Genomic DNA, 12,304 nt, shown 5'->3' on the forward strand with positions numbered 1-12,304 from the left:
GAGGACTATAATTTACAACCAAAGTAGTATAAATCTTTTTAAATTATATACTTGGGGGATGGCTCTGTACAGATCTCACATATAAATCAGGCAAATTGTGGGCCAAAGATGAGTGACTAAATTAAAAATAAATCTCAGTAGCTTACCTCTACTTCCTGTTTTATAAAATGGAAGAACTGAAAAAATATTAATATGGTGATAAACTTGAAATATTTGTGCAACATTTCGTCTAATTCAGTAACACAAATTTACCTGTAGAATGAGAACCTTGTAAACATTTGTCAATTGCAGTAATGATGAATATTCATTAACCTTTTACTACATTTTGTTTCTGTACACTTATTAATTTATTTGACTTTATGTTAGCGAATTAACTTTTGATAGTTGCTTCTTCCCACTCCCTTGCAAATGTTTGGGCTGGATAATAGAATACCGACAATTTACAATTACATACTTGTAATCACTTGAATTTTCAATCATTAGCTTAAGTCAAATTCTCATAGGGATTGAAAAATAAGTTCCTGGACTCATCCAGGTAAAATATCTTTTCAAGTTTTGTTTTTAATTTTAGTTCACATTCCTGAGTAAAAGTGTATGTGTATAATAGAAAAGGAAAGAGGAAGAAAGAAGATACAATGGCTACAAAACCAAGACTAGCAACTTGAAAAATAATATCAAAATATTTTTATTTGTGTGTCTCTAAAACCATTACTAAAACTGGGATTCTTCTATAAAAATCCAATTCCAATCCAAACAAAAATCTTTCAGAGATTAGACATAATATATTTCATGCCCGAACTGCTCAAAAGTAAATATAAATTTTTCCAGAGTTCCATCACTTTGTAAAAGAAAACAAAAATAAAAGCCTTTCAAACAATGCTTTTAAATTTCACATACATTTTTTTCTGCACTGTAGCCATTATATCTTGTCAATCTTTCATAGAATATGTTTGTTTCAACAATGTATTTTTCCAACTGAAGAATTATCAGGATAACATAGTGCAGTTATTTTGAAAAGCACACCTGTTAGGCAGCCAAAAGACTGCGTAATTTATCTCCCCCTCAAATCACAAACTGTCTGAGGCATTTTTCTCTGATAAAGAAGAAACACTGAATGAGGTATCATCAGGCTCCAGCGAGGCATGATTGAAATCCATCTCTTCTAATTCAGGAGGTAAATCTGACAGCAGTGCCTGAGTCAGAAAAATCAATTTTTTTCATTAGTACATGGATACATTTTTTTTCCAATTTTACGTTAATAGTTGGAGTACTTTCACATAGTTGTATTCTTGTGAATTTAAATAAAGAATCATCTCTCTTTCAGGATCTTATACAATTTCTTACCCAAAAGAAGTTCTTCATACACTATTAAGAGGTACCAAAATAATACATGTTGAGAGTGTTGATTATATAGAGTGGAATTCTGAATATAGGAGAATTCAGGTAGGAAATGAAGAAATATTCTAAACCAAGTGCTTTGAAGTTTGTGAGGTAAGCGATTTTCATACCAGTTTTGAATATTAAATTGAAAACGAGCTTTAACATTGTATTCATTATTAAAATATGCATGCACAGTTATGCTATCTTTTAGCAAAAACACATTTCACAAAAGACTTTTTTTATCTTTTGTGGAAGAATGAACTTTGAAGTTAGAAAAAATGTTTAGTTATTCTTCTTTAGACTGAACTTTAACAACTTGAAAAGACTAATTCTTTCTCTTTACTTAGACTATTTCTATAACTACAGATGGCAAAGCATCCACCAGGGCACAGATAAATCATTGCATCTAGCTGTTGCAATGATATATCTAGAGGGAGTAGTTAGGGTAAGCTAAGAATCACTAACTAAGCTTTACCATGGTCCAACTGTTTCATCTGGAGTTGTAGAACATGCATTCAAATACTACAGAAATTAATGATCAATCAAGTATTATATGGCTGATGGTGCTGATGCCCCACTTGACCTAAATAAATTGTGAACCAAATGATTGATATACTAAAAATAATGTAGCACATCTGGCAATTTTTAAACAGCATTCCTTGTATTGTGGGCTTTGGATTCAGTGTAAAGAGACAGAAGGAACAGGAACAAATGAAAGCTTGCCACTACCCAATTAAAGAACAGAAAGACAAGACATCTTGGAGAACATATAAAATCCACTGTTACTATAAGACAGTATTCAACTAATTTCTTTATTAAAAGAAGTGATAGCTACAAATCCTATACCTTTTGCCTTGTATCACAGAGGCAAGATCAAACCTTTCTCCTTTTTCAGGATGTGCAAGAAAAGATTAATTCCTATCAGGAGGAAAAGCTGTTATTATATTTATTTTATATGATTAAATTGCCCATAAATTTCTTGGTTGCAGCTGTCATTGTTGTCTGGGGGGCCTGGGCTGGATTCGAACCCACCAGCTCAGGTGTATGTGTCTGGCGCTTTAGCCGCTTGAGCCACAGGTGCCGAGCCTGCCCATAAATTTCTTGATGACATTGAGGGTATTTACACAGCAAAGTAACCTAAAAGTGCTGCCTGTTTTCTAAGGTGCTAGGTTGTAGCAATATGACTCAGCCATTTTCTTCTAGAACAGGGTTTACCACTCTCACAGTCCAAGTGCTACAAAGCCTTTGCCTGGTCAGAAATATAATATTGGATTTAGTTCACTTTACAATTTTGAAGATTCTATATTAAAGAGGGCAAAGTGTACAAATTAACACTCACTGAACATGTGCTTAGAGTTGTAAAGTCAAATGGATGAGGAAATTTAATGATAGTCTACCTTCTAGTGGGGACTCCTGCAAATAAGACAAAGACTACTATTTATTTCTTTGTCATTGCATTACACATAGTTGACTGATTAAAATGAATGTAGTAAAAATGTAAAAAACTAATATCTGAGGTAATATTCAGCACTACTAGTGCATGAGGTCAACTTCAAAGTTCTTCTTTCAATATCTTACTGGAGTGCAACATTGGCACAATTAACACAGTTTTGGATTATACCAATTATTGAAACTTTCTTTTTCATAAATACTTAAGTAAAGACAATGAAATTTATTATAGGGTCTTCATCAGTGGCAGATATCTTCAGGGTCTGACCTGGTGTCATTCTTCTTAAGAATTTAAAGCACTTCCCAAGTATATGATCAGTCTCTGTAACACTTATTCTAGGTCCTAAGGTATTAATACCAAACTCTATGATATTAATACTTCTGATTGTTCTTGCAAAGTGGAGAAATTTATGCTCAAGGATGTCAATTAACTTGGTTAAGATCACATAATGAATTACCAGGGGAAGAAAGACCATAACTACTGACGAAATGCAATGCTGACAATCTTATTTTGATTTTTAAATGGCTATTGATCTAAAAAGCAACAGTAAACCTTTGGGTGCTCTAATGTTTCACTCAGAGAGTATAATATTTCTTCAAACCCAGGACTTTTTCAAAGGGCCAAAATATTCTGTGGGCCACACATCTCACTCAATTACCCAAATCAAAATGTATGGAAAAGCACTGAAGTTTTTTTATTTTTTTGATGAAAAACCAATGACATGATGGCTTTCTTTTATTAGGTAGAACAAAATTTAATCCCTTCCAGAAATAAACCTCTAAATATTTCATAATGTCAAGACCACTAGTTTAGGAAATGATCTAGATGACTACTACTGCTGGCTCCTATATTTTGAGATTCATTATACCCGATATTAAGTGTGAAAAACAACAGTTTCTATTTAGCATACTGATTATATTGTCTACAATGTTCAGTACAGTTTTTGTGTTCCTTTCTCTTTTAGCCAACTTTTTGTCCATATCTTACTTAGTTTACTAGAGTTTCATCAGAGGAAAACTAGAAGAGGAGGGAAAAAGAGCCAAGCCTAGAATGAAGTTAGAATTAGAAAATAAAATGGAGCCAGTGTGATATTCCTAGATGTCAAGAGACATAGATAACTGCTAGTTACTTGACCATACAACTCTTAATTCAAAGCCATACTATTACTTTTGAGACTAGGGCAACACTCCAAGTTAATCCTATGGTTAGACCTAATTTTTCAAACAACTATTTAAAATTTATAGTACCCTTGGGACCATGTTCAGGACTAATATTCTTAGTCATTTAAATTCTGTATTTTAGGTTCCTAAAAAAATAAGCATAATTTTAGTATGTCATGGAATATGCATAATTCACATAATAAAGCAATATGCATAAATGAAACTGACAAAGGTAACTGAAGGCTAGTGTGTCTTGGGATGTCTTGTAGGAGTGGGGCTAAGGGAGCAAAATTCATGAAACAGAACATATAATATGTACACTGATTTGAGCCTTGAGAGTAAATTATTTTAGTTTAGATTTTGTGATTCAGCACTTAAGTAAAACATATAAAGACTTCTTTTCATTGACCAAAGGGAGACTTAGGGAATTTTGTAACTCTTACCTTTTCCCCTACAGATATCTGGGATGGGTTATACATGTGCAGTTTTGTTTGGGTATAGGGATGAATTTTTGTACTCCTGATATTCCTTGATGAATATAAAACTCTGAGACTGCTTCTTAAATAATCATTACCTGTGTCTCCCACTACTCATATAGAACTTCTCTGACAAGGAATAAGTGTAGTGGCAAAAACTCAAAGCAATTTTTTAATTGTTTAATTGTTTAATATTACATGGAGCATATGTTTTAATTTTACATTTTTTTTTACCAAGCCTAATAAATTATTGTATAGATTTAACACAAAATAGAAGACAAAACATAATTTGGAAGGAATTTGCAAACAAAAATCCACAGCAAGAAACAAAAGACCTTATATGTTACCCATAGAGACTCAAAAACTTTATGTAAATTAGGGAAAGTAAGTGATGTGCTATGGTCACAAAGAATTTCACAAAGTAATTTCATGTTTTCTTAGTGCTGAGCAATACAATACAGAATATAAGATATCCAAACATTTGTGAACTCTAGCTGGAGCTGGCAGGAAACTAAGGTCCAGCAGAGAGACAAATAAAAATACATGCCTCTCTAGGTAGGGGGTCCCCATCTTTATTAACATTTTGAAGAATTTCTTTAAAGTTTTTTTTTTTTTAATTGTGTGGGTACAAAGAATTAGGTTACACTGATTGTGGTTGTTAGGTAAAGTTCCTCTTGTAATTGTGTCCCGTTTTTCCTACATAAGAGTTAACCTGAGATTTATAAAGTATATTAATCAGTTATTTTGATTTTCCACTAAAGCAGCACACAAAATATGAATAATTATTCTCCAGAAAACTGTGTTTAAAAAAGGTCACAAAACAACAAACTCTTCCTCTATGTCAAGAAGAAATGTTGCATAAAAATGAAAAGATACGAAGAACTCAAGTGTGACATGCAATTTTTCAACTTGTTACATCACAGTTTACTAGTCTCTTTTGGTACCTACTTGCTGTTGTTCTTTATCTTCAGCTTTCATAGCTAGTATCAAGCTTCTAAGAAAAGTCTGAAGCTTAAAGTATTTTTGCTTTTGAATCTCTAGCTCATTTTCAATGAATCTCACTTCTTCATTCTGAAGGAGAAAATATCAAATGATACAATTACCTTATATAAACCTAGGACTATACATGTTGGATGCAAATAAAACTCTAAAAAGCAAACAAATTGGAGGGACAATAAAAATAAAATGTTAGCATACTGAATAAAAATTGCAGCAGGAAATTGTCCTGTTCCTCAAAGGCTACCTTTGAAGCAAATCACCAACAAAAAATAATTTACAAAGGTTAAAAATCCAATCAAGTAAATTTCATTAAGAGAAAAACCAAGAAACAGTTCCATTCATGGAAAGACCACTTATATGTCAAATCTAATTAACCCTTGGAATAGGATTAAGAATAAATAGAGCCCAATTAATCCCAATAGCAAATGCAGTGATACAGACTGTACCATTCAGAAAGTCAAATACCAAGAATTAAAAAAGTTATTTTGTATCAAGAAGGAACTGAATTTACTAAAACTATCTTAACTGGTTTGCTGAGCCCCCTGAATAAAGTAGGAGATTTATTCAGAAGATATTTCTAACCTCTATGAGACTTCTTTACTCATTAGTAAAATTGATATTATCTTTCAATCCTTTAGCATTTCTAGGTTTGAGGGTTGTAACGACCATGAAAGTGCTCTAAATAAGTTTCCTATTAAAGCTACAATAATCAAGAAAGTGTAGTATTGGCATAACAGGGTGTGTGTGTGTGTGTGTGTGTGTATGTGTATATATATGTATACAAAATGAAGAAGATAGGCACATGGCCTACAGAGACATGAAAAAATGCTCATCATCTTTAATCATCAGAGAAATGCAAATCAAAACCACTTTGAGATATCATCTAACTCTAGTAAGAGTAGCCCACATCACAAAATCCCAAAACTACACATGTTAGCATGGATGTGGAGAAAAGGGAACACTTCTGCACAGCTGCTTGGATTGCAAGCTAATGCATCCTTTTGGAAAAAAAGTATGGAGAATACTCAGGGATCTAAAGTAGACCTGATGTTTGACCCTGCAATTCCTCTACTAGGTGTATATCCAAAAGACCAAAAATCACTTTATAACAAAGATACTTGCACTAGATTGTGCATTGCAGCTCAATTCATAATAGCCAAGTCATGGAAGAAGCCCAAGTGCCCATCGATCCATGAATGGATTAATAAATTGTGGTGTATGTATACCATGGAATATTATGCAGCCTTAAAAAAGATGGAGACTTTACCCATTTTACATTTACATGGATGGAGCTGGAACATATTCTTCTTAGTAAAGTATCTCAAGAATGGAAGAAAAAGTATCCAATGTACTCAGCCTTACTATGAAACCAATTTATAGCTTTTATATGAAAGTTATAACCCAATTATAGCCCAAGAATGTGGGGAAAGGGAAAAGGTAGGGGAGGGGAAGGAGGAGGATGGGTGGAGGGAGGGTAATTGGCAGGACCACACCTAGGGTGCATCTTACAAGGGTACATGTGAAACGTACTAAATGTAGAATATAAATGTTTTAACACAATAACTAAGAAAATGCCGTGAAGGCTATGTTAACCAATTTGATGAAAATATTTCAAACTGTATATAAAACCAGCACATTGTACCCCATGAGTGCATTAATATACACCGCTATGATTTAATAAAAAAAATGGAAGAAAAAATATCCAATGTACTCAGTACTATCATGAAACCAATTTACAATCACTCACACTTTCATATGAAGAATAGATCACAACTATGGCCCAAGGTCAAGGAGGGAGAAGGGCATACAGGAGGGGACGGGGAGGTCAGATTGAGAGAGGGTGAATGGTGGGATCACACCTTTGTTGCATAATGCAAGGGTACATGTCAGATCTATTAGTATAGAGTATAAATGTCTTAACGCAATAATTAAGTAAACTAGATGAGGTATATATTAACCAGTGTGATGTAAGCGTTCCTAATTCTGTACGAAATCAGCACATTGTACCCCATAAATGCATTAATGTATACATGGTCTATGTATTTATGATTTAATACAAAAAAAGATATTACAAAAACATAAATGAATGAAATAAAATGGGGAAAAAAGGTGTAGTCTTTCAAACAAACAGTGGTCAAAGAAATGTAAATCCAGACTGGGCGCAGTGGCTCATGCTTATAATCCTAGCACTCTGGGAGGTGGAGGCAGGTGGATTGTCTGAGCTGATGGGTTTGAGACCAGCCTAAGCAAAAGTGAGAGCCCGCATCTCCAAAAAATTAGCTGGGCATTGTGGTGAGTGCCTGTAGTCCCAGCTACTTGTGAGGCAGAGGCCAGATAATCACTTGAGTCCAAAAGTCTGAGGTTGCTGTGAGATGTGATGCTATGGCACTCTACTGGGGCTACAAAGTGAGACTCTGTCTTAAAAAAAAGAAAGAAAAGAAAAGAAAGAAATGTAAATCCACATGCAAAAGAGAAAAGAAAAGATTTTCAAGCCTGACCTCACAGATAAAATGTAACAAGACATGGGTCATAGACCTAAAATGTAAAACCTAAAACAATGAAATGTCTAGAGAAAAATACAGTAGAAAATCTTTGGGAATTTGCGTTAGGCAAAAATTTCTTAAATAGAACACAAAAAGTATGAGACAAAAGAAGAAAGACCCATAAATTCTGTCTCTTCAAAAGATACCGTATAGAAAATTAAAGTAAAAGCTACATATTAGGAGAAAATATTTTCATATCACATATCTGAAAAAAGGACTTGTGTCAAATATATAGAACTCTTGCAACTAAATTATAGGACCAGTAAAAGAATAAAAATCAGGCAAAATATTGAACACACACTTCATCAAAAACAAAAACAAAAACAAAACAAATGACCAATAAGCATCTAAAAAGATACTTTACATGATTTTTCATTAAGGAAATGAAAATTAAAATCACAATAAGATACTTCTACTGACACACTGTAATCATGAAAGTTAAAGAGATTGAAAATACCATGTGCTGTTGAGAATGTGGTGGAATTAGAAGTTCTCCTAAGTTGTTTTGGGGAGTGTAAAATGGTAAAGTCACCTTGGAAAACATTTTGCCAGTGTCTTAAAACATTCAGCATGGTCTCTCTTACTCAGCAATTCCACTCTTAGGTGTTTACTCAAAAGGAATACAAACACAAAACTCATGGCTACACAAAGACATAGATGAATATTCACAGCAGCTTTATTAATAATAGCTCCAAACTGGAAACTGTGCAGAATGGAAACAGTGCTGGTGTTTGCACAGCTATGTTCACTTGTCAAAAAATTCATCTAAATGCATACTTAAAGAGGTGAATTTTATTTGCCAGCCTATCAAACACTTCCTAGATTACAGTTAGTCATTTATGTGCATTTTAGAGATTTTTCTTAAGTAAGTGAAATGCTTGTGAGAGAAACAAGATAACATCAGTCACTACAATTTCACAAAACAAGATCTACTTCATTTTTCTTGATGTTAAAACTCTCTATTACTTATTCCCAGCAAGTTTTATCTATTCTTCTCCAAGATGACAATGGGAATAAATCCAGGTTCTATCTGGACAAGAGCTTTGATCTCTGAGCAGTCTATTAATTGCTTCCAAGCCTGAGATGCTATTTTATGATATAGCCACTCATGCCTTAGGTACAGAGTATCACTTTGAGACAAGGTATCACCTTGTCTTATAAGAATTTTGTATAGTTAGAACTCCTAGAAAATGATTTCTACTGATTGTATATTAACCAGAAATTCCACTAGGCTTGAAATGCACCACAGGACATTCTTTCAGCTTGCAATAAGAATAGACTGTTTAATTCAGTATGGAAAAATTTTTATAATGATACAACTTCTTATCATAATTGGTTTTATATAAATGAGCACTTACATAACAGTAATAAAAATTATTTCCAAAGATAAATTAATTTGTTTATTCACTCATTCAGCAACTACTATAGTTACAAGTTCCTATGTGCCAGGCTCTCACCCAGGTATCATAGAGATGAATAGGGTGATTCTTTGCATCTCAAGAAGTTTATGACAAATATATAGTCATGATGTGCCACATAACAATATTTCATTTGGCCCATATGATCTTCAGCTCCAAACCCCTTCAAGTGGGCTTCCGCTCCAGAGGGTAGAGAGGTCCTGTAAAGAATCCTCTGAGTTGTGGGCTCAACCCTCTCAACCTGTTTGAGAGGGCTAAGTGGAGCACACTGAACAGCGGTGCAATCCAGTCCTCTCTTCTTTGTATCCACAGCCTCTGCCAAGTGGTGGTCTGCAGAGCCATTTTAATACTGAACAGTTAATTCAGAAATATTATATGACTATGTAGGAGAGAGTTGCATTAACTCTTGTACTTCTGAACCAACAACTTTATAATTATATTAGTTGGAAATATATTTTAAATACAGCATTATGTATTGTGATCTCTGCCCACTTAGCAAATAAATTTCAAAAAATATTTTCTTCTTTGTTTATAATGTTCAATATTTTAAAGCCTGATATGTTATGAACACGTGGAAAATGAAATATGTTGAATAACATAAATTTTAGTTATAGTAAAGCATAAAAAGATTTTTGAGAAAATGACAGCTATTGCCTTTTTTGATTAAATGTTATTTTCTGTTAACATTTTAAGATTACTAGTCTCTGCTTTAGAATACTAATGATAATCGATAAAAAGTAATTTTGTATATGAAAAGGAGGACTATGTGGCCAAAATCATAGAAGAATCCAAGGCAACCTACTAAGACAGGATACTAATTAACAAAATGACAGTATTTATATATCTATGCAGAAAGCTTATTGACATACAGACTGATGGTTTATGTCAAAATTTAATAAAAACAAAATTATGTATGACACTCTGTCAAAGTAAGCCTTTCAATCTAGTAACAAATGATATTTTAAAAAGGTCAACTCTATTCCTATTAATTGTATATTTGCTTTGAAAAAATTTTTTATTAATTCATAGCTATGTACATTAATGCAATTATGGGGTATAATGTGCTGGTTTTATATACAATTTGAAATACTTTCATCAAACTGGTTAGCATAGCCTTCACATTTTCTCAGTTATTGTGTTAAGATATTTTTATTCTACACTTAGTAGATTTAACATGTACCCTTGTAAAATGCACCTTGGGCAGTACATAGTGTTGGTTAGTATGAAATTTATGACAAAGCCTTTCTAAAGCCAATGTTCATTTTTTAATGATGGCAAAAGGGAGAAATTTTTTTCCAGTGACTCTTGCTAATTTTTTCTTTATTTAAAACTTCTCTGTAGTCTATTTTTAAAATTTGATAATACACCTGCACTGCCCCACCTTGCCATCAATATACCATCAATACTTCTGTGGATCAGCAATCTCTCATAACCACTAAACCAGCCATTAATAATTAAAATGCTCAGAACTCTGACTGATATTGAGATTGCCTGAGAAAATCAATACAAAGCCCCCAAATGATTACCTTATCAAATTGGAGTAACATAGGTATTGTGAAAATCTGCCTCATTTAATACCTTCTCTTAATGAATTCAGAATTTCAAATTACCTTGTAATCCAAGGGAGAATTTACTTGTTCTACTTCAGAATTACTTATCATGTCACTTTCTTCATCATCAATACTTTCTATTTTCTGTAACACAAGTAGAAAAGTTTTCATAAATATATATTATATCATTATCACAATACTCCTAATATATAGAACATATGCATTCAATGTTCAGGTTATCTACTCTAGGTTACCTGGTACGAGCTCTGATAACTGGCTGCTCAGTGTAACACAGAGTTTACCCGAGCCACCACACTTTACTTTTAGTTGATGACTGCCTAGTAACTAAAATTATTTTAATACGATTTAAAATAGAAAATTTCTTTCACAATATCCCTGAGAAAATATGCATCCAAACTCTGCTTAATATATATCACCATCCAGTGATGGGGAACTTACTTTCTGTAAGGTTAATCTATTTTAATGGTAAACATATAAAGCTCATAGGATGGGCTTTCTCTTTAAAGTCTCCATGTGCCACTTTACAACTTCTAACGTAAAGTGCCAACATATGACATATATTCCAAAGTTATTTCTTTAATCCATATATTTACTGTACTCCATTAGCTAGACAATTAAAAGCTGACATCTAATGATGTAATGATGAAAGTTGCATGGTGATTTGTTTCATTCACTGTACAATAACATTGGGGATGTGAAGTGGCCAGGAAAAGAGAGAGATAGAGAGAGTCACTCACTTTTAACTTGAGGTATAGCATATTACTATGCCCACAGTATGTACTAATTAAGTACCTGTCCAAAAAAATGAACTAAAACAGCCTAGTATTGTTGAAAAGAATGACTATCAATGGGGGTAAAGCAAGTTATCGAAACATGTAACTTTTTTAAAAAGGAAAAACAAAAGACATAAACAAAATCAACTCTATTTTTTTATTTTTCATGTAAAAAAACACAGTTGAGGACAAACACCTTTAAATATTTAAATCTAAAGGATAAGAGTAATTTTACAGGCCATGTAAAAATGTAGCTTTCTTCAGTAGATAGTCTTATAAGTCTAAATAGTTTTCTGTGGTTTCAAGACATATATATTGACATAGAAAAACAGTCTGTGGGTTCATTTTAATATCAAAAATTAGCACGTATCCTACTATTTTGACACTATAAATATTTTTTAAATATCATAAAAATTAAGTTTAAAATACAAAGTTACAAAAATATTATTTTACCCAATACAAAGATTTCATCTTTAAGCACTCAGAATTTTTAACTTGTTGGCTATTTCTCAACATACACAGTTAAGAAACAGC

The 12,304-nt window shown here is 32.9% G+C and overlaps 1 protein-coding gene across 1 annotated transcript in view; it reads right to left on the reverse strand.

Annotated features, from left to right (window-relative positions):
- Positions 1-496: 496 nt before the first annotated feature.
- The window catches only part of HDX (highly divergent homeobox), a 317,694-nt gene continuing 305,886 nt past the window's right edge, over positions 497-12,304 (reverse strand). The window contains exons 8-10 of the mRNA XM_053581081.1: positions 11,037-11,120; positions 5,415-5,537; positions 497-1,193 (exon numbers count right to left, since the gene is read on the reverse strand). Of these exons, the coding sequence (XP_053437056.1) occupies positions 1,068-1,193; positions 5,415-5,537; positions 11,037-11,120 (333 nt within the window). The 3' untranslated portion in view covers positions 497-1,067. The remainder of the gene's footprint in view (positions 1,194-5,414; positions 5,538-11,036; positions 11,121-12,304) is intronic.

This window comes from Nycticebus coucang, chromosome X (assembly GCF_027406575.1).
Source record: "Nycticebus coucang isolate mNycCou1 chromosome X, mNycCou1.pri, whole genome shotgun sequence".
Taxonomy (NCBI): Eukaryota; Metazoa; Chordata; class Mammalia; order Primates; family Lorisidae; genus Nycticebus; species Nycticebus coucang.